Source organism: Trichosurus vulpecula, chromosome 7, assembly GCF_011100635.1.
Source record: "Trichosurus vulpecula isolate mTriVul1 chromosome 7, mTriVul1.pri, whole genome shotgun sequence".
NCBI lineage: Eukaryota > Metazoa > Chordata > Mammalia > Diprotodontia > Phalangeridae > Trichosurus > Trichosurus vulpecula.
Window position 1 is genome coordinate 91,135,958 of NC_050579.1, and position 23,541 is coordinate 91,159,498.

Below are 23,541 nucleotides of genomic sequence, written 5' to 3' on the forward strand. Positions count from 1 at the left end.
GGTTTTTTTTTGTGGTGGCAAAGATTTGGACAGAAGAGCTGCTCATCAATTGGAGAATGGTTGAATAAGTTATGTTCTATGATTGTGGTGGAATACTACCTGTGCTATAAAAAATGATGAAGGGGATGGGTTTCAGAAAAACCTGAGAAGTCTTACATGAGCTGATACAAAAGGAAGTAAGCAGAACTATGAGAACACTGTACACAGTACCAGCAATATTTTAATAAAAATCAACTATGAAAGACTTGGCTACTCCAAGCAATATCATTATCCATAATTCCAAAAGACTCATTATTGAAAAATGCTATCCACTTTCAGAGAATAAACAGATGAGTGTATATGGAAGCATTTTTTTCACTTTCTTCATCTTTCTTGCTTCTTCCACACACCCCCAATCTAGGCTAACATGGAAATGTTTTGCATGACTTCATAAACATAATGGGTATCACAATTCTTGACTTCTCAATGGTCAGGATAAAGGGAGAAAATTTTTTTTTTCATTTTTTTTAATTGGAAAAAGAAAGCCCAATTTAATAAGCAAAACAAATGCTTATACTTCAAATAAAAGAATTGCTTTGTAAAAGCAAAAAGAATTGCAATACACTAGAATAAGAACAAAATTTCTTCTACTTATGAAGGGCTTTTCTCAAAATGAGAGCTGCACATCTGTGATTTTAATAAATAATTAATGATAAACTGATCCAAATCCACTCAGGGGCTTGATCCAAAACTTGGCTTCACTTCTGGATTTTCAAATCATCAGGGTTGTCACAATGCAGTAATTAAATAAGGCACTGATTAATAAGACTATTTAGGATACTACTCATAAGGTGTGTTGAAATTGAGTTTCTTTTTAAGGTATAGGCTGGACTAGGTGGACACTCAGGTCCCTCTCAACCCTATAATTCTGCAATTCTATGAAATCTAAAGATCCTTCCTTGGCAACCTCTGAATCTTTGCTCCACAAACAGCAACAAGAGAAGCAGCAACAAGCAACCATGACCACCACTATTTATGAAGCACTTATACATGCCAGGCACTGTGCTAAGTGCTGGGAGTACAAAGACAAGCAAAAAGAAATTCCTTGCCTTCTAGGAGCTTAACACTCTAATTAGGTAAGGATAATATATAAGGTGGAGGAAGGGAGGATGATGGTGAAGTTTACAGAGTCAGATGCTGAACTAAGGAGAGGATGCAAGGCTTGGGAAGTCCAGGCCACCAGGGCAAAGGGATGTACCAAAGAAAGACCACCACAGATTGTGATTTAAGTTACATGGTGAGAAGGCAACTGAATTATGAACACCCTTCCCCTTAATACTCATTACAATTGTAACTCTAAGCCTACTTCATCCTGGAATTTTTCCCCAATTAATGTAAGTTGGACCCCAATCGACAAATTTAGTTTCCAAGCAACATATTACCTATAAGTGATAATGGTGACAACTACAACTACTTCAGGAACTTGCGCACACATGAATAAACTTTCTTTTCAAAAAGCATCACAAATTTATTGCCAAAATTTGGATAACAGGGGCAGCTCAGTGGGTAGTAGACAGAGCCCTGGCCTGGGAGGCAGGAGGACCTGAGTTCAAATCCAGCCTTAGACACTTGAGACTTACTGGCTGTGATAACCCCGACTGCCTCACAAAAACAAAAACAAAAATGTGGATAACTTCAGAGATTGCTCCAAATATAGGCCAATTATGTGTTTCCATATTTTATATAAAGTACTCACAGCTTCCATCAGCCAAATAAATAAATCAATAAATGAAAGGAATAAAAATGTTTTACCTTGCTAAACAACTATACCAAAAAATCTTGAGTATATACAGGATAATATAATTCTTTTATGTAACAACTGAACAAGTCACCCAAAAGCACTATAACACTACCTTTATAGACCAACGCCAAGTCTTTGATGCATATCTTCATGTATCACAATTATATAAAATGGAATTGAGTATAGTGAGAATGTTGATATTCTATATGCACACAGAAAACTGTTCTCTATTTAAAATATATCATCAATATAATATTAAGAACAAATGATATGAAACATGACATTTTTCAATAAGATACTTTAAAGCCATTGTGGTTCTCCCTATGCTTAAATCCAGTATTGTCTTTCCTAAAAAAACTTAAGTATAGTTTCCAAGTCAAAGGATTCAAATCAAATTATCTTACTAATTACATGATGTATATGGTTGAAAATTTTTTTCCAATGAAAAAATATCAAATAGTGCTTTCTTCTCATTGAATCTTCTTCAATGACATGACATGAAAATATAAATTTGACGAGTACAAAATTTGCAATGTATGCCAAGGAAAGAGTGTTTAAAAGCTTCAAGCATAAATCCAGAGGTTGCAGTGAACCAGTGGAGGAAGGTATATGTACAAATTCTTTGATGCATCTTTGATGCAACATAAAGGCAATCAAGGACTAGGCTATGGCTGAATGTAATAAAAGGCTGACATCCTGAAAGCAAAGTCAAATGACAAAAACACACATTAAGTAAGTCCTATGCAATACTAGGCTTAATGTATACTGATCAAAATGAAAATCAGACCATAACAGATTGGAAAATTTCATCACCTAAACAATTTTAAATAACACGATCCAATTACATAAAGATTTGATATTAAGTTCTTTACCAAAATGAATAAAGATTCTTAAAATTAAAATTCTTAAAAGAGAAGATTAGCTGGTGACTAAACAACAGTTACAGGTGCAAAGGGTTGGGTTCTTCCACATATAACATAGCCATGTGAGCTCAGCCAATACCATGTTGTCAAAGAAGTGTGAAATAAATGTCTGAGTCATATGGATTTGTCAAAAGAAAGTTTTATGATGCAATTCAGAACCAGTTCATTGTGTCACACACATGCACAAAATTAATTACAGAAGTACTGTCCTTAAGGAACCAAGACTTAGTGATCAATATAGATTATGGAAGGAATTGGTAGAAACTGTGCAATGTGATTCCATGTTGCAAAAATTTAGCACCTAATGAACTACTAGTGAGACACATAATGTAAAGAAAGCTGCAAGAAGACACTGTTTCACTAGCCATACCTGTATCCCCATCACGTAACCCCTACTAGGGACTTAATAAAATACTTGTTCATTTACTTATACACATACACAAACACAAATATCTACAAAACTGTGTGTGTGTGTGTGTGTGTGTGTGTGTGTAAGTAAAATCCAAATTGATATCTGTGGGGTACATATTGTTATTATTTCCACTTTACAAATGAGAAAACTGAGGCAGACAGAGTTGAAGTGACCTGCCCAAGGTCACATAACTAGTTAAGTGTCTGAGGCAAGTTGAATTCAAGTCTTTCTCTCCAGCACTCTTATCTACCAAACCACCAAGCTAGCACCTAGAATCATACCTCAAAGTATCTAAGAATTCAATGAAAATCTATATTGGAACAAGAACATTATCACTATTAACCAAATATAACATTGATCCAAAAACTTAAGAATGATATTTAATAGATATCTCTAAGTTATATGGAACAGTTTTCAAAATATAAATAGTTTAACAGAGAACAAAATCATGTGGGAACTGAACATGGCATGGGCTGATCTTATTGTCCTATTTACTGCTCAAATTTTACCAAGAAAGTTTTCAGGGGAGATGAGCTTACAACTTGATATCTTTTTATTCCACTAGGAAAAAAAAATTACTTTATTTGAACAGTAAACATGACACAATAGCAAGAGCCTAACACATCCCTGGACCATTTTTATCTGAAATCCATCAAGGAAAGATGAGAAGATGATATCGGAAACACTGTAGAATATTCATAAACAGGGGTCCATAACCCTAATAAAAAGAGGGGAAGCTATGTGGTGTAGTGAGTAGAGCACCGGCCCTGGAGTCAGGAAGACCTGAGTTCAAATGTGGCCTCAGACACTTGACACACTTACCAGTGGGGTGACCTTGACTCCAATTGCCCTGCCTTCCCCCCAAAAAATATGCTTTTGGAACACATTAAATACAGAAAAAAAGCATTTAATCTACTTATGCAATAGCACACATATCATTTAAAAAAGCAAACCTCCAGAAAGACAATGCCTTATCTCAGAACTGCTTTTATCTTAACTCCAATGAAGATGAAATGACAACATTTATTTATTGATGATTTTTAATTTTGTGCTATCTATTGAAAGGATTCTAAAGAGTGAAGCATCTTCGAAGAGGCTGAATAGTTGAACCAGAAATGCTGTTGAAAGAAATTCTTGTATTAAGAGAACTTATACTATTAATTCTAACTTCCTTTCAAATTAAAGATTCTAAATGACTCACATGAATATTAATTTTATAAATTAACCTACCTGTTATTAATCTGCTTTGAATTTGATTTCTAAGGATTCTCAACCTATGCAATTTTGTGGTTGACTAAGCTATGACTCAGTTCTCTGTCACAGAGACCAAGGAATTTCCATGGCTATCTAGTTAAATGATATCATCATCAAGAATCCCTTCTACATCATAACCAACAAGGGGCCATTCAGCCTTTGTTTTAGTAACTCCAATTAGAGAGAACTCTTCTTATTGAAGCAGCTAGTGGCAAAATGAATAAAATTCTGGGCCTTGAGTGAAGACTTTAGTTCAAACCTGGCATCAGACACTTAACTACATGACCCTGGGCAAATCGCTTAACCAGACTGCCTCAGTTGTAGAATAATAACATCATATATCTCACAGACTTGTAGTAAGGATCAAGTAAAATATCTGTATTTGGCATAGTGGAACATAGTAGGCTCCATGTAAATGGTTATTTGCAGAACTTGAGGTTTGTTCAAAGTTTTACAACACTAATTCAATTATACTATTAAAATAACATAGATTAAAAGTGGCAGCATGGTGTTATGGCTTTTCCAGAAGCATTAGATTTGGAATCACACAACTCTAGATTCAGACCATGGGCTATATCCCAAAGAGATCATACAAGGGGGAAAAGGACCAGTATGTACAAAAATATAGCAGCTTTTTTTGTGGTAGCAAACAATTGGAAATCAAGGGGATATCCATCAACTGGGGAATGGCTAAACAAATTGTGATATATGAATATAATGGAATACTATTGTGCTACAATGAACGAGGAACAGATGGACTTCTTAACAACCTGGAGAGTCTTATATGATCTAATGATGAATGAAGGGAGCAGAACCAGAAGAACACTGTACACAACCACAGACACATTGCTTCTGTGATGATTAACTTTGATAGACTTGGCTCTTCTCAACAATGCCAAAGTTCTAAGACAACTACAAAAGACTCATGATGGAAAAGACTCCACATCCAGAGAAAGAATTATAGCATGTGAATGCAGATTAAAGCAAACTATTTACTATACTTTTTTTTCTTTTATTTTAGGTTTTGATACATCTTTCTCATGGTTCATTTCATTGGTTAAAATTCTTTATAACTTGTACATTGGGAAAATAAGTTTAATGTGAAGGTATATGTAGAACCTATATCAGATCACACGGCATCTTGGGCAGGGGGTAGGGGGATGGGGATTTGGAACTGAAAAACTTGCGGAACTTAGTGTTGTAAACTAAAAAAAAAAAAATTAATTGAAAGAAAAAAGAAAGCAGCAAAGGTGGGATTTCAAACCCATATTATTCTCTGATTCTAAATTCAGTGCTTTTTCTACTGGTACAACAACCACAGTGCCTCACCAGTCAACGTCTCTTCTCATTCCTCATTCTTAATACACTTGTAGCATTTTACCACCTCCTCCTTTACCCTTTCTAATTTAGATTCTGTGACACTAATTTCACATCTCAAAATCTCAAAGCTGGAAGATACAACCTCAGAGGCCACCTACCAAAACTTTATGAACAGTACTTAAAGTGGTAGAAGCAGTGAAGGAAAGTTTAGATGGCTGAATAACTTAATAGATGAGAAATCTTAGCACAATCTTTGACTCTTGTCTGTCTCATTAAGAAGTAATAATTCATAGAATGATTCTCTTTTTTAATTAAGGAAAGCTGTGATAACTTACATTTTTATACATTAAATGTAACATGATCAATTTTCACCATCTTCGTTAAATTGAAAGTGGTAACATGCTCAAAAAAAATTTCACAGGCTTCCCACAGTTTTTCATTCCCACATCTGCAACTAGGGCTTCCCAAAAATGGTTCTAGTACCTCTCCTTCATAGCTATACTAATATACAGAGCTAATTTTAGCCTCGTCTGTTTTACCATGATTTCCAGAAAAAAAGGCTAAAATTTTGAGCACAATTAAATTGGGCCTAGTATCATGAATACCTAACAAAAATAATAGCAGCTGGATTTTACATAGTGCTAAGTGCCAGGCACTGTTAAGCTCTTTACAAATAGCTCATTTGAGCCTCACAACAACACTGAAAAGTAGGTATTATTATATTCATTTTATAAATAAGGAAATGAAGGTAAGCAGAGGTTAAGTGACTTGCCCAGAGTCACAGAGCTAGAAAGTATCTGATGCTGAATTTGAATTCAGGCCCTCTTGACTCTAGGCCTAGCACACTATACAATGAAACACCTAAATTGCCCATTAATAAAAGCTAAATTAAGATATATTAAAAATATTAAAATTTCAGTAAAATTCAAATTCCTATTTCCACAGAAACTCTTAAAACTTAAAATATGTTCCTTGAAGTAATACCTGCTGTCATCACTGTAGGGATTATTTCAAAGAACAAATGTTTTTAAAATGTTTATACATCCTTTCACATGAACTAAATGTGAAATATTTTATATTCCTTCACAGACATTAGATGACCAAATTGTACCATTTTAAAGTTAGAAATTCTTATATTGGGGGCAGCTAGGTGGTGCAGTGACTAGCTGTGTGACCTTGGGCAAGTCACTTAACCCCAACTGCCCTGCCCAAAAAAAAAAAAAGTCTTATATTGGCTAATGATTACTTCTAAGGATTATCTTAAGGTAGATTGCTCAAATTTTTAACCAATTTCTGATCATCTGTATTGGGAAAAGATCTGCCTTCCAGTTCAGTGATATCGTTGGTACTGATCTCTTAAGAACTTACATATTCCATATTCAGATATTTACAAATAAAATCAACTCCTTTTACTGACTTGGCACACAGAAAAAACCCACTAGTCTACCACCTCTCTCTTTAGACAAAAAAAAAAAAAATTTGCCAAAACGTAAGGAAAAATCTTTCCATCCACAAGACTGAATGGGTGGCAAGACAGAATTAAGCAAGAACTGAGCAAGAGGAAAAGATTTATTCCCAATGGACAGTCCTAGTTGTAAATCATTTCTCAAAATGTGGCTTCCTTATCTAGTATGACATAAATGTCTAAAACATCAGATACATATATAACCAAAAGGAAGAAAAATTAAGTCAAAAAATTTTTTCTTGACTGCCATTTCAAACTATCCACATTTCTATTTCCCAAAGTTCACATAAATATAATTGGGGGATAGTGGTATTAAGCTTTTCAATAGTTCTATCTCCCCACAAGGAAATCAAAGCAATAGACAAGTTGCTACTTACATCGGGGTATTCTTTTACAGGCACGTAGAGTTTCTCTTGTAACTGAACAATAGGTCCCACAGCATCAGGAAGCTCTGCACTCCTTTTCTCTGTACTCCCATTTAACGTGTCATTATACATGTCTTTTCGTACTCTGCTAATTTCTGTTAAGGGTAAAAACAAAACAATAAAAACATTTGTCAGCCACCAGAATATTTGCTAGTACAAGAAAAATGTACTTTTATTTTTAACAAATTTAATCAATCAAGAGCACAACCAAGCAGCATATTTTAAATATATGTATATATACATATATATATATATATATATCAATTTGTTATGAACAATTGGTATTTTTTTATTAAAAATATTAAATTTCACAAGGTAGTAACAAAAAATCGTCCTGTTAGAAGTCCCCTTCTGAACATTTTTGTTTTCAAGGTACTTTTTTTTGTCCCCTTTTAATTAACCACTAATTTACCCTTCCCCTTCTCACCCCAAAGATGCTCTTCTTTTCATAAATAAATTTAATTAAGTAACACAAATCAACGCATAGGGCAAGTCTGGATAGGCTGCTCTCATTCTGTACCTCTAGTACCTCACTTCTTTAACAAGAGCTGCTTCCACTAACAGTCTTCTTCTTTAGTCTTTCAGAGTTGCTAGAATGTTAAAATTATCGACAATGCCCAATCCTAGCAAAATTCAACAAACAGAGTAGCCTTTTGGGAAATCAGAAGTTAAGCTAATCAGCTGTTGGGGAGGCGGAAGCCTTTATTTTATTCAATAGTAGCATACTCTGAACATTTTTTCAATGGAATAACAATACCAAGTTTATAGGCAAAATTATTAATATATTGTTTTAATAATACCCTTGAGGTCCATGCAATGGGGACAGAATTATAAATGAGTCTACCTCACTACAAGGCCTTTTCAGTACTTCTATAACTAAATTAGTTTATGTGATATCTAAGTTGGATCTGTTTTGTGAAATTTCATCTTACTGGTATGAATGGTATGTGTGCGCCATGGGCGAGCACAAAGAAATCCACTTAGTGAATATTTTCAAGATAGGTTTAGTACAAGATTATATGCACATTCCAGAATAGAGGGGGACAGCATGTGTAGAAATAACACTGGATTACAATTTAGAATACCTGGGTTCCAGTCATTTCTACTTCACTACATTAAGCAATTAATTCACCTCTCTTGGCCTCAGTTTTCTCATACAGTAAAGGTAGAATTTAAATTAAATGATCTATTTCTTGATCTTATAAAACAACACTACTTTATTAGTCTGGTTACTCAATAAGTTAGTTAGTTCACAATAAAGCCTGTACTAAAAAGCCTCTACTCAAAAGCTTGGTAGGACCTGGCAGAGAACTGCTTTGGCCTTTGAGAACAAGGTGACCTCCAAACTATGAAGAATCAGGATCTAACAATCTGGAAACAGACCCATATGGTTTATAATCTTCAATCAAGTGGTATCACTACCTATTAGTGAACAGAATCAGAATACATAAATGAAAACCCATAGAACTGATTAGCTTAATAACCAAGTATGATTCCAAGCAGCAGCAGCAGCGTTAGACAGTATTTATAGAGCGCTTATTAATGTGCCAGGAACTGTTTTAAGTGCTTTACCAGTATTATCATCCCATTTGCTCCTCTCAGCAACCCTGTGAGGTAGGTGCTGATATTATTCTCATTTCACAAATGCGGACGTTGACGCAAAAAGAGGTTTAGTGACTTGCCCAAGTTCACACAGCTAGTAAGGATCTGAGCTCAAATTTCAACTCAGGTCTTCCTGACTCCATACCCAAAGCTTAATCTTTTCTGGAGCCTAGCTATCCCATAAAACATGCTACTCCTCTTGCTAATAAAGGGTTCAAAGACTCAATGAAGAATGAGATATAAACACTTATCTTTTGGATACGACCTATATGGAAATTCACTTTTCAAGAGAGAAAGAGAGAGGGAGAGGGACAGAGAGAGAGTATTTATATCAAGGGTTTTGTTTTTCTTTCATTCTCATTGGGACTGAGGGGTGGGCCCTTGCTGATTGAAAAAAAGTTTTCATCAAAAAAAAATCTTATGGACAACTACTCTATTTCAATGAAGGGTACAGTCTCTCTAATTTGGAAAGGAAATTCAGAATTTTACGTATCTTTCCTATTACTGCTGAGGGCACCATCATTCTGCCAATGACATGGGCTCCCAAACACAGTGTCAGCTTGTCTTCTGAATGCACTTCATATATCCAATCTATTGTCTCTATTACAAATCTTGTCATTTCTAGCTTCATGACATCCCTTATTTATGTCTCCTCTCCATTTAGCACAACCTGGTGCAGGAACTCATTGCTTCTCATTTCAACAGTTTTCTGGTTGTTTTCTCTACACCTGACTGCAATTTGAACTGTACTAAGCTGCTGAAGAGATCTTTCTAAAAGTAGCTCTTTGCCACAGCATACTCAATACCTCTAATGGCTCCCTGTTACTTCTCACATCTAATATAAAACCTACATTTGGTTTTTAGTCTTTCACAACCTAGCCCCTTTCTACTTTTTCAGTCTTGTGTACATTCTCTTCCACATAACTAAAATCCAGCTACACTGACTTGCTGCTCCCTGCACATAACCTTCTATTTCCTAGTTCTGTGCATTTTTACTGGCTGTTTACCTAAAATACCTAGAATCTTCTCCCTCCTCACCTTCGGAAGTCTTACCAGCTTCTCTTCAAGATTTTACTCAAATCCCAAATGCAAGAAGCCTTAGTATTCCTCAAGGTAGTGTCTTTCCTCTGAGATGACGTTCTATCTACTTTGCATACATCTTATGACAGAATTGTTTGAATGTTGTCTTCTCAATTATAATGTGTGGTCCTGAAGGAACAGAGACCATGATTGTCTTTATTTGTATCCTCAACTTAGCACCATGCACAACACTGAATTTATAAAGTACTTAAGCACTTGATATGCTAACTTAGTGACATAACAGCTTAATTTCCTCTTGCTAATTTCAGCCCAACATTCTATGCTATTAAGAAGCTTCATGTGTCATCTGCAGATTTACTAAGGATGCCTTCTACATATTAGTCCAAGTCTTTGATAAAAATTATTGAACAAATCCTATGGCATGCCACTTCCCTCCAGGTTAAAAGCAATCCAAATGATACTCTTTGCTTACAGTTTGTAAGTCTACATATTTGTACTATCATCCACCTAGCCCATACTTCCTTATCTTGTTCATAATAATAGGACATAAGACCTGGCATTTCACAAAGTGCATAAAATTCCACAGATATATCAGGACTTATCAGATTTATCATAATAAAGCAGACATTAGTCTAAGTTGGGTAGGTTACTCATAGTGAACTCATTCTGGTTTCCACGTATCACCTTTGTTGTTTCTGAATGCTCCACAACAATCAAGAGTCTAAGCTATATCATAATTTTGCCAAAGCTTATTCATCTGTAATTCCAAAAAGCTATCTTTTTTTGCTTTTGGGAATAGAAATTTGCCTGTTATCAGCCTGCTAATACCTCTCCTATTCCCTATGATTTTTTCAAACCATACACCATTAACATTCAAATGATAAGACAAAGATTTAATTACGGTTGACCTCTTCTGTCCAGATTTATAATAATTCCACTGAATGACATTTTAAAATAATTGAAATTTTAGATATTCCATGAAAAGGATAATTTTACTTGCCTTTTTATGGATCACCATGTAGCAATATAAAAAAATATATCCATGACCACAATTTGTTGTGACACTAAATATACAAAGTTGAACCATCTGCTTGCTTGCAGTTATCAAAAAAATAAATTGCCTTAGTATCATGTCAACGAACATGGAAAAGAGTGAGGATGGAGAGAATGGCATTATTAGCATTCTTATAAAAATGATTAGATCATTAAAAAAGAGAGAGAGAAAGAGACAGAGAGAGAGAGAGAGAGAGAGAGAGAGAGAGAGAGAGAGAGAGAGAGAGATACCCCTTCACTGGACTTAATATGCCACAAGTGATTCTAATAGTTAATTCAAGGCTCAGAAAAGCATACTTCTTTCTACACATGTAACCAGTGGCTCCTTTTTGCCCCTAGGATAAAATACAAACTCTTCTATTTGGTTTATTAGCCTTCGCAACTTGACTTGAACCTTTCCAATTAATATTACATATCTATTCCCCTTTATGAACTATAAAATCCAATCAAACACTACTTCTTACATTTCCTCATGCAAGGCACTCCATTTCCATCTCCATGCCTCTGGATAGGCAGTATCTCTCATTCCTGGAATGACCTTCCCCCTCCTCACCTCTGATTATTGGAATCCCTCGCTTCCTTAGAGACTTGACACAACTCAACTCAAATTCATCATTCTACATGAAGTCTTTCCTAATATACCCCTTGCCAAAAATTCTAGTGCCCTCCCCTCCAAAGTCCCTGACAGAATACCAGCTTCTTGAAGATAGGATAAGGATTACTTCACAAAATAAAATAACACCTTAAAGACCTACCTCTTAGAGTTGTCATCAGGATCAAATGAGAGTATATTCTGCATTTTGCAACATAGAAAGCATTATGTAAATGACTAATACTATCCTGGTCTACTAAATGCTATCTACTATACTATGAGGTATATGACAATTAAAAATATACTTTATTTATCTGTATATGCCCACAGCAGCTTCACAGAACAATGTAGGGAAAAATATTTAGAAAAAGGGCTGCTAGGTAGTGCAGTGGATACAGTGCTGGGCCTGGAGTTGGAGGGGAGACTCATCTTCCTGATTCACATCTGGGCCACCAACACTTACCAGCTGTTTGCCGCAGTTTCCTCATCTGTAAAATGAGCTGGAGAAGGAAATGGCAAAGCATCCCAGTATCTTAGCCAAGAAAACCCCAAGTGGGATCATGAAGAGGCAGACATGACTGAAAAACGACTGTAGCCAAAGGGCTACACCAAGAGCAAATAAAACAAATCTATTCCCTTTCCCAAAATTACAGCTTGAAGTAATAGTTATCATATTCTCTCTGCCAAGTTTACTCTTCTGCAAGCTAATAAACAGGACCAAATGTTACTTTGCTACATTTTATTTAGCCATTCCCCTGACACTGAACCTTTAGATCGGTTTTATTTTCTTGAATTACCAAATTCTAAAACAAAAACAAAAAAGACACCAAACACTGCAAAGATAATTGGCTAAAAGAATTTGGTTGGAAACTTCAAAACTATGGTGCTTTGTGCAGACTCACATACTGACTTAAAATCAGGGATCACTTTTGGATCCTGGATGCTGACAGTTTTGTTGCTTTTCCTTCATAATACTTGGTTGCTCCTTAGTGGCTCATACTTAGGATTTCTTCAATCAATCCACAGGCATTTATTAGGCAGTACCAGGAAATCCTCTTCATTTTACTGGTGATTCAGGGAATCCCTCTACTTTCCAAGGAGTATGTTTAAAGATCAGGAGACAACTCCTTCTTCTTCCTAACCCCCAAACCCACATACTCTCTCAGGTTACCAACCACAAATAGTTGGCAAATTCACTGGGAGGGCCCTAGACTAGATCATTTTCAGTCAGCATGCAGGGCAGGTAGAAGAACTAACGAATGCGGTCCCTTCAAGGCTAAAGTGATGGTAGGTGGCCTTGGCTAAGGCCCAGGCAGGGTAACAAACTACAACAAGAAAGGTCACTGTTACTGAAGTCTCTAGAACTCCATAGCTAGACAGCTTGCCGGTAAGCTTAGCTAAGACATTAATTCATGGGTTCATAAAGCTTCGTCATAAAAGGGCACATGCATGTCTATACCACAAAATACCAAATTCTAAGAATTTAAATTCTAATTTCAGGTCATTACAGACTGGGAAATAACAATTTCCATAAAGCCAGAAAGAATGTAACTAGCCAGCACTGAAATACAAGGGTAAAGAGAATATTGTTCTAGAGAAACAAGTGAAAAGTAAAGTCAGAAAAGAATAACCATCCAATAGAGATAGGAGATTCATCTATTTCTAGACTCAAAGAAACTGAGTAAGTCAAAAAGGGCCAGAATTAGGAAATTAGGTCTCAATGAGTAATTGTATCACGGAAACATAATTTTTGATACAATGTGACTAGAAACAGTAGGCAACACTGAGGGATAAGGGTAAAGTAAGGGAGCGACAAGGCAAACAAGTGAAAAATAATCAAGAATCAGAGTCAAATAGAGATAAGAGTTCATCTTGTCTTAAGCCTCAAGGAAATTTAGTGAAGTAGAAGGGGCAAGATTTAGGAACCTAGTTCTCCTAAGTCCCAGGCCAATGTTCTCTCCATTACATCATGCTGGCATCTTTTAAGAGACATTTGCAAACTCAGTGTCATACCACCAAATTTATTAAATGAATATTGCTCTTTCTCAGTCATTTCGGTCGCGTCTGACTCATTGTGAGTTTGGAGTTTTCTTGGCAAAGATACCGAAGTAGTTTACCATATTCTTCTCTAACTCATTTTATAAATGAGGAAAGTGAGGCAAATAGGGTTAAATGACTTGCCCAGGGTGACACATCTAGTCAGTATCTGAGGCTGGAGTTGAACTGGAGTTCAACTGGAGTTGAAGGTAAGTCTTCCAGATTCCAGGCCCAGCACTCTAGCCACTGCATCACCCAGCTGCCCTGTTCCAAATTTTAAAAATACATAACACCACAAGGAATACTCAAATATACATGTGATCTACCTGATTTTTATGTTTCTTTCATGATAAAAATTATACCTTTCCGGTGCATTTCAGGTCTTTCTGACTCCAGGCCTGTGCTCTATCCAAAGGTCAATTTATGTGACTGATAACCATAGAGATATCTTTCTAGTTCCTAGTTTCCTTCATTTTATATTCAAGAACCTAAAGGCAGAAACTATAGGAAACAATATCTAGGGTACAACATACATTTCGGGTTTATCACTCTGGAAAAGGGAATCATAAGGGAGAAAGATCCAATGGTCTTTGAAAAAAAGAAGGCAAGGCCCTAAGAGATTATGGTGGGAAGCTGATACGGGAGGCTTGAGGAAATCAGGCAAGGTTTAGAACAGCGATGGAGATGAGCAAGATAGAAAAAAAATGATTAGGGAGGAGCATTATAATTGTCTTAATGCACTGAGGGCCCAGTTGAGACTAGATATCACAAATTCGTAGTGGCCCATCAGCATGGTTTCATGACTTCCTCTAGCTCCATTCATGTACATAAGAATGAACAAAAGAGATGGATGGTAGTATTAACCAAGGGCAGAAGTTTATTTATTAAGGCATGATTGGTAAAGGGACATTGGAACAAGGGATTCAAGAGCCAAAGATAGTACAACAATTTCCTGTATATTGAAATATATTGAAATCACAAGTCTTCATTCACACAGTGCCTTCAGAAAATGTGTACTACATTGCGCTATATGCTAAATGGAAATAAACGCATGGGGGAAAAGAACCTTTTGTGGAAAACAAGTCTCCACAAAATATCACTATTAAAACATTATTTAAAATCAATTTGGCATAAATCAGATATTCCTTATTCTTACTATATTTTTCTTAATAAAAAAAGCTCCTGCACTTATTTCCATGCAGATACATTCTTAGTTACAACTCATCAGAACTAGAAAATATTCAGCTCTACTTCTTTAAATTTCACTTGTACATTATTATAACTGTTTATTCTCCATATTTCATCTTTAGAGGCAAGTGTGCTAAAAAGCAAAATAAACTTAATACTAGGCATATTGTGTGTGTTACTAACACAACTATACAGAAAATTTAACTTTGGCTAGTGTTTATGCATCAGTCTCAGAGAGAGGAGGCTCTGTCAATCTTCCACAAAATGAGAGCACCATCAATTTTATTTATTTTCCTAAGCAAAATTTCCATAACATATTTCAACAAGCATTTACTAAACATCAGTATTCTATTCAAGGAACCGTGCGAGGTGCAAATGCTACACAGCTGAAAAAGATAGTTGACAACTTCAAGGATGTAAACATGCTAATGGAATAAGATATCTGCAAGTTCACTATAGGAAAAAATTGAGGAACGAGACATTGGATAAGGGGAGGAATTACCTAGAAATCATCATAAAGAAGTCATCACATGAATTGAGCCTCACAGAAAAGAAAGGATTTCAAAAGATAGGGGTATGTAGTCTGTTCCAACAACAGGTCAGAGTAAGAAACATAACAGCTAACTTAATTTGGTTAGATGCAGCTGCCACACCTCCATCTACCCTTCTTTCTATATGACCTCTGATCAAAGAACACAGAGTGGCAACACATCATGGGAGGGACCTTATGTCAACTTAGGCCATCTCTGAAGGTCACACACGTGGATCTTTTTATTTCCTTAAGTGACAAGGACACCATAGCCTGTGTCCAGATTTGAGCCTTAATCTCCAGGACCAATCAAATCCTGGGGGAGGCAAATTTGTCACCTTTCAGGCGAAAACTAGTCTAATTTGCATGAAGGAAAGGATTAGGCTATTATTCCCACCACAAAGGTTAAGTTCATCTGTTGAAGCCAAATAGTGGAGGGCCTAGATTAGTAGAATAAGGGTTTTTGTTTTTAACCTTATAAAACAATGGGATTAAATGGCAACCCATTAAATAAAGTAAAATAACACTAAGGCCCTCAATCCCATGTGAAAATATCAAACTAGGAGGAAAGAAGCTGATACATCTTAATTCTTAGACCATCTATAAATGGTTAACTTAGTTGGTGGTACTCAAACATGAAAAACTTGTACAATGACCAACAAATGTATTTACTACTGGAGGAACTTAATGACAGAAATCTTGACATTCTCAATATAAAAGAAACTGTGTGGTATTTAAAAAAAAAAACCAAAACAACAAAAAACTAGATTTAAATCAAAGGCCCATAGACTGTCTCCAACATAGAAATTAGTTGATCTTTAAATGTCTGGTAGAATTCACTTGCAAATCCATCTAGTCCAGATGCTTTTTTCTTAGGAAGCTCATTTATAGCCTGTTGAATTTCTTTTTCTAAAATAGGTTTCTTTTTAGATATTTTATTTCCTCTTCTGTTGATGTATGGAGTTGATATTTTTAAAATATTCTCTCATTTCACTTAAATTTTAAAATTTATTGGCATATAATTGGGCAAAATAACTCCTAATAATTATTTTGATTTCATCTTCATTAGTGGTATATTTACCTTTTTCATTTTTTATACTAGTGATTTGGCTTTCTACTCTTTTTTTAAAAATCATTATGGTTTATTCTATTGATTTTTTCTTAAAACCAATGCCTAGTTTTATTTATTAATTCAATTATTTTCTTACATTCAATTTTATTAATCTCACCTTTAATTTGTAGGATTTCCAATTTGCTGTTTAATTGGGGATTCTAAATTTCTTCTTTTTCTAGCTTCTCAGAACTGCATACCCAATTCATTGGTCTGCTCTATTTTATGATGTAAGCATTTAGAGATCTGATTACTGCTTTCGCTGCACCCATAGTTTTTGGTATGTTTTCATTCTCTTTAATAAAATTATTTGCTTCTGTGACTTGTTCTAATATAGTCCACTAATTCCTTAAGATTAGGTTATTTAGTCTCAATTTTAATCAATGTTTCCATGGTCCCTTACCAAATATAATTTTTATTGCATTTTGATCTGAAAAAAAAGCATACAATATTTCTGCTTTTCTGCATTTATCTACAGAAGAGATTTTCTGCACTAATATGGTAAATTTTGTAAAGTTTATCATATACGCTGAGAAGAAGGTATATTTTTTTTCCATTCTCATTCAATTCTCTCCAGATACCTATCACATTTAGCTCAATCTAAGATTTTATTCATCTCCTTGACTCATTTTTTTTTATTAGACTGATCTAGTTCTAAGTGGGAAAAGGTTGAAGTCCCTTAACCGTTACACTTTTATTATCTATTTCCACCTGTAATTCATTTAGCATTTCCTTTAAAACTTTGGATGACATAGCATTTAGGGCAGAGAGGTTTAGTATTGAAAATCTTCATTATTTGTGGTGCCTTTTATCATAATACAATTTATCTCTTTTAATTAAATCTATTTTAGCTTTGTCTGAAATCATGTTTATTGCCCCTGCTTTTTCTTGCATCACCTGAAGCATAATAAATTCTACTCTAGCCCTTTATTTTTACTCTAGGTATAGGCTCCACTGCTTTTGAGAAAAACAGCTATTTTTATGAGCCTCGATTTCTCTCTGAAATAGACCAACTTTTTTAATGCAAATCCAATCCAATAAATATTAGAAAACTACTATGTACCAGGCACTATGTTTAAAGAACAAATTTTTTAAAAAGATAGAGGACTACTACACATTTACGTGGTTAAGTCAATGGGGATAACAGAGATGGAGTCAGAGATAACTTCTGTACGAGATTTATATTCATGCTTAAAAGTGTGTAAAAAAAAGAAAACTAAAATAATTACTGCAATTTAACAATTCTCATCCAATCCAGTCCATATTTAAATCTATTAAGAAGTCTAAATCATGTATGTATGCAAAGCAGTTTTATCTGCATATCAATATTAATAAAACTAAAGTGTTAATGTTAACTAACAATCACAGGTGTTATAGAAGCCTATGTGCTAAAAAAAAAATACCCATGTGTCAAAAAGAAATTTTTTAAAAGCTGCACTAAGTAATCCACTAAACAATATTCAAGACTACTTTATAACAAAACACCTAGGGAACTAAGAAAAAATTAAAATAAACTGAGCTAGTTTCTCTTAGATTAGAAAAAAATAAGAATCTAGATTTTGGTGACATTCAAGAAAAAGAACAAAAGCTTTATATTTCAATAACTTCAAATGTTACAGTAAAACAGCAAGTGTTACTTTAACATGGCTAATGTCTCAACTTTTTAAAATTAAATTTTCACTTTTAATGCCTGTTGTGTTTTAAAAAACGTGCTTTAAAAGGAAATTTGTCAGGTCAATGAAAACCAAAACTAGGAAATTTAAGTATTATCAAAAGTATTAGGAAATGTAAGTATTATCAAAAAATGTCATTACTAAAGAGAACTTAGAGACCAAATTCCCCATATTTTATAGCTGATTAGAAATCTAAGGCCCACAGAAGGGAAAGACTGAAGCTCTTCTGGCTACTACCTTGGTAGTAGAGCCTACACAGGAACTCCCCACACTCCATGACCAGGCCTCAGTCTTTCCTTCTTGTGTACTACAATTTCCATTTAAACAATTTATAATGCCATTCTTCAAACCCAGCTTTCTAGCATGTGCATGTCACCACACTAAATAACAACCAAAGAGAAACCAAACCCAGGACTGAAAAAGAGTCAGCCAGAAGCAAGCAGTAACCCTCCCCACCATGACAACAGCCAACAAAGTCTATAAGGCATTCTCAATCTTCGAGCCATGAAGCTCAGAGCAACCATGGACCCCACACCTAGGACTGAGGGCAAGCAGTACTCTGGTCTTGATGTTCCCAGGGTATAAGTCCCCAGTAGTCTTGTATTAGGAGGCAGGAAGTCCAGAATAAGTACTTGGACAGAGATTAGGGAAAAGCAGGAAGGCCAAGTATTCTGACTGTTCTGATCAGGGCCCAAAGCCCCAGCAATGGAAGACACCTAAGAAAGGCACAAAAGCTTAGCACTCTAAACATGGATGATGGAGGGACACTGAAATCTGTCAGCACTCTAAGCTCTCAAACAACATGAAAGTAGAAGACGGTGGCTGAGGTTCAGATAACTATTATCCACTAGGTAGGTGGCACAGTAGATAGAGTGCTGGACCTGAAGTTAGGAAGACCTGAGATCAAATCTGTCCTCAGAGATTTACTGGTTGTGTGGCCCTGGGGAAGTCACTTAACCCAGTTTGCCTCAGGTTCCTCATCTATAAAATGAACTGGAGCAGTAAATAGCAAACCCTATCTTTGACAAGAAAATCGCAAATGGGGTTATGAAGAGTTAGATGTGACTGAAAAGACTGAACAACAACAGAATTGCTAGGTGGAACAGTGAGATAGAATGCTGGGACTGGAGTTAGAAAAACCTGAGTTCAAATCTGTCCTGACACTTAAATGTAACCTTGGGCAAGTCACTTAGCCTCTATTATCCTTGTTTCCTTAACTATAAAATGAGGATACTAATAGCTTCCTACTTCTAGGGTTGTTTTAGCAACAAATGAGATCATTGCAAAGTGCTTACTTAGTACTATGCCTGGCACATAGTAGGGATTACATAATTGCTAGTTGCTATTATTATTATTAGCTATTGTATCAGGACTAAACAGGACATGACCATCCCATTCAATAATGTGGGAAAAGAGTCTAGCCCTGGTACAAAGTTGTACATCCACTGCTGAGGCCAGTCTAAAACAATGAACATTTTGAAGGCATATTATGAGGCACCAGAAGAAAATAATCCCAGAACAATGAAAAGTGGGGCTTGGCCACAAGGACTGCAAAATTACTGGGAAGAAATCTTTATGTCTTACTTATAATTTTTTAGTCTTTTTAGAAAACAAAATTAATCTCTCTTTAGATAAAAATATTATAATTATAAGCAAAAATAAGACCTGCAAAGGAAAGACCTAGAACTAGAAGGGTAACAGTTTAGAAGAGAATTTTATCCAGTAAATTAGAACGGAATAAAGGGAACTCAAAGGCACTGTGAGATATCAGGAAACAAAATCAAACTACTACAAGGGGGGAAAAACAACAGAAGAAAATGTAAGGTATCTACTATCAAAAATAACTAACCTGGAAAACAGGTTGATGAAAGAAGTTAAGAAAAACAGCCAGCATTCTGACAGATACTATATCTTAAGAAATCATGAATTAAAAACTACCCGAAACTATTAGATCAAAGGGTAAAGTAAAAGTACAAAGAATCCAGTCACTGTCCAAAAGAGAGGCCCACATGAAAACTCTATGAAATAGCATAGTCAATCAAAATCGAGAGCTTCCAAGCAGTGAGAAAACCAAGAAACCACTCACAAGGTTACTACTATTAAGGACACAAAATCTTTGAAATTAAATTATCAAGAATTCAAAATACAAAAAACTAGAACCAAAAGTAATTTAGTCTGCATGATCCTTAGAAGAACAAAAGGTGGGGGACAGGAGCCAGGATGGCGACTGTAAAGACTTGCTTAAGCTCTCCCCCAGTTGCTGCAAACACTTGTAAAAAATGGATTTGAACAAATTCTAGAGCTGCGGAACTCACAAAATAGCAGACAGAAGCAGGTCTACAGCCCAGGACAGCCTGCATGGCTGCTGGGAAGGGTTTATCACATGGTGCATGGGCCCCACCAGGGCATACCAGCCTGGAGCAGGCCTTAGGACCATGAATCACTGAGCTGTGGCAATTATCAGACTTCTCAACCCACAAACACCAAAGACCACTGAGCAGGTTAGTGGGAAAACTGCTAGACAGGGTTAGAGAGCGGTCTGGCCCGAGCCCTGGGGGTGGCAGAGGTGGGGTGGTGGTGGCAGCAACAGCAGCAGGAAGCTCCTGAGTCAGCTGCTGCCAGAGTCTCTGGCTCACACGGTGGGAGGAATCAACTGGCAGACCAGAGCAGGAGTGCAGGACTTGCTTTGCCCTGCTCAGATCTGGGTCACAATCCTGGTTGGCGGTTCTTGGGGGAGGAGGAGCACTGCTATGGCTTGTGGTGACAGTGAAGTAGAAGTAGCTCTGAAAACAGCAGCACAGCCCCTAAAGCTTGGGACAAAGCAATCTCTACTCTATATACCCGCATGAAAAACTCAAGGGTCAAGTAAATTGGCTGGGAACATAGCCAGGCAGCGAAAATGGACTCAGATTCAGACTCAGATTTTGGAATCTTTCTTTGGTGACAAAGAAGACCAAAACATACAGCCAAAAGAAGTCAATGAAGTCAAAGAGCCTACATCAAAAGTCTCCAAGAAAAACACAAATTGGTCTCAGGCCATGGAAGAGCTCATAAAGGATTTGGAAAAGCAAGTAACAGAAGTAGAGGAAAAATTGGGAAGAGAGATGAGAGAGATGCAAGAAACCATGAAAAACAAGTCAATAACTTGCTAAAGGAGACCCCAAAAAAAAATACTGAAGAAAATAACACCTTAAAAAACAGACTAGGGGGGCGGAGCCAAGATGGCGGCTGGTAAGCAGGGACTAGAGTGAGCTCCGTTACCGAGTCCCTCCAAAAACCTATAAAAAATGTCTCTGAACCAATTCTAGAATGGCAGAACCCACAGAACAGCAGAGGGAAGCAGGGCTCCAGCCCAGGACAGCCTGGATGGTCTCTGGGTGAGGTCTATTCCACACGGAGCTGGGAGCTGGGAACAGAGTGGAGCAGAGCCCAGCCTGAGCGGCGTGGACCATCCAGACCAGAAGCCGGGCGGAGGGGGCCCTAGCGCCCTGATTCAGTGAGCTGCGGCAGTTATCAGACCCTTCGACCCACAAACACCAAAGACTGCGGAGACGGTTAGTGGGAAAAGCTGCGGGAGTGGAAGGAGTTCGCGGTTCGGCTTCCAGCCCCGGGGGCAGCGGAGGTGGGGCAGCTACAGCTGTTGTTACTTCCAGCTCCAGGCCCACCTGGTGGGAGGAATTAAGTGGCGGATCAGAGCAGGGGTGCACAGCCTGCCGAAGATCTAAGCCCAGTTCGGGTTGGGGGTTCTTGGGGAAGGAGCAGTGCGGGTCTGACAGAGCTGGCACCTCCCCCCCAAACGTGGAACATAGAACTCGTTAGTCTACAAGCAGTCATACCCCACTGAAAAACTCAAGGGTCAAGTTAGTTCGTTGGGAATATGGCCAGGCAGCGAAAATGGACTCAGATTCAGACTCAGACTTTGGATTCTTTCTTTGGTGACAAAGAAGACCAAAACATACAGCCTAAAGAAGACAGCAAAGTCATAGAGCCTACAACAAAAGCCTCCAAGAAAAACATGAACTGGCCCCAGGCCATAGAAGAACTCAAAAAGGATTTGGAAAAGCAAGTTAGAGAAGTAGAGGAAAAATTGGGAAGAGAAATGAGAAGGATGCGAGAAAACCATGAAAAACAAGTCAATGACGTGCTAAAGGAGACCCAAAAAAATACTGAAAAATACACTGAAGAAAACAACACCTTAAAAAATAGACTAACTCAAATGGCAAAAGAGCTCCAAAAAGCCAATGAGGAGAAGATTGCCTTGAAAGGCAGAATTAGCCAAATGGAAAAGGTCCAAAAGACCACTGAAGAAAATACTACTTTAAAAATTAGATTGGAGCAAGTGGAAGCCAGTGACTTTATGAGGAATCAGGATATTATAAAACAGAACCAAAGGAATGAAAAAATGGAAGACAATGTGAAATATCTCCTTGGAAAAACCACTGATCTGGAAAATAGATCCAGGAAGAGAGAATTTAAAAATTATTGGACTACCTGAAAGCCATGATCAAAAAAAGAGCCTAGATACCATCTTTCAAGAAATTATCAAGAAGAACTGCCCTGATATTCTAGAGCCACAGGGCAAAATAAAAATTGAAAGAATCCATCGATCGCCTCTTCAAATAGATCCCAAAAAGAAAGCTCCTAGGAATATTGTCGCCAAATTCCAGAGCTCCCAGATCAAGGAGAAAATACTGCAAGTAGCCAGAAAGAAACAATTTGAGTATTGTGGAAACCCAATCAGAATAACCCAAGACCTGGCAGCTTCTACATTAAGAGATCGAAGTGCTTGGAATGCGATATTCCGAAGGTCAATGGAGCTAGGATTAAAACCTAGAATCACCTACCCAGCAAAACTGAGTATCATGTTCCAAGGCAAAATATGGATTTTCAATAAAATAGAGGACTTTCAAGCTTTCTCAATGAAAAGACCAGAACTGAATAGAAAATTTGACTTTCAAACACAAGAATCAAGAGAAGCATGAAAAGATAATCAAGAAACGGAAATTGCAAGGGACTTACTAAAGTTGAACTGTTTTGTTTACATTCCTACATGGAAAGATGATGTGTATGATTCCTGAGACCTCAGTATTAGGGTAGTTGAAGGGAATATGCATATATGTATGTATATGTTTATGT

At 36.6% G+C, this 23,541-nt stretch overlaps 1 protein-coding gene across 8 annotated transcripts in view; it reads right to left on the bottom strand.

Moving 5' to 3' along the window:
• Positions 1–23,541, bottom strand: part of QKI (QKI, KH domain containing RNA binding) — a 194,682-nt gene that overhangs the window by 124,572 nt on the left and 46,569 nt on the right. For all 8 annotated transcript variants that reach the window (XM_036766522.1, XM_036766517.1, XM_036766516.1 and 5 more), the window contains exon 2: positions 7,532–7,674. In XM_036766522.1, the coding sequence (XP_036622417.1) occupies positions 7,532–7,674 (143 nt within the window). The remainder of the gene's footprint in view (positions 1–7,531; positions 7,675–23,541) is intronic.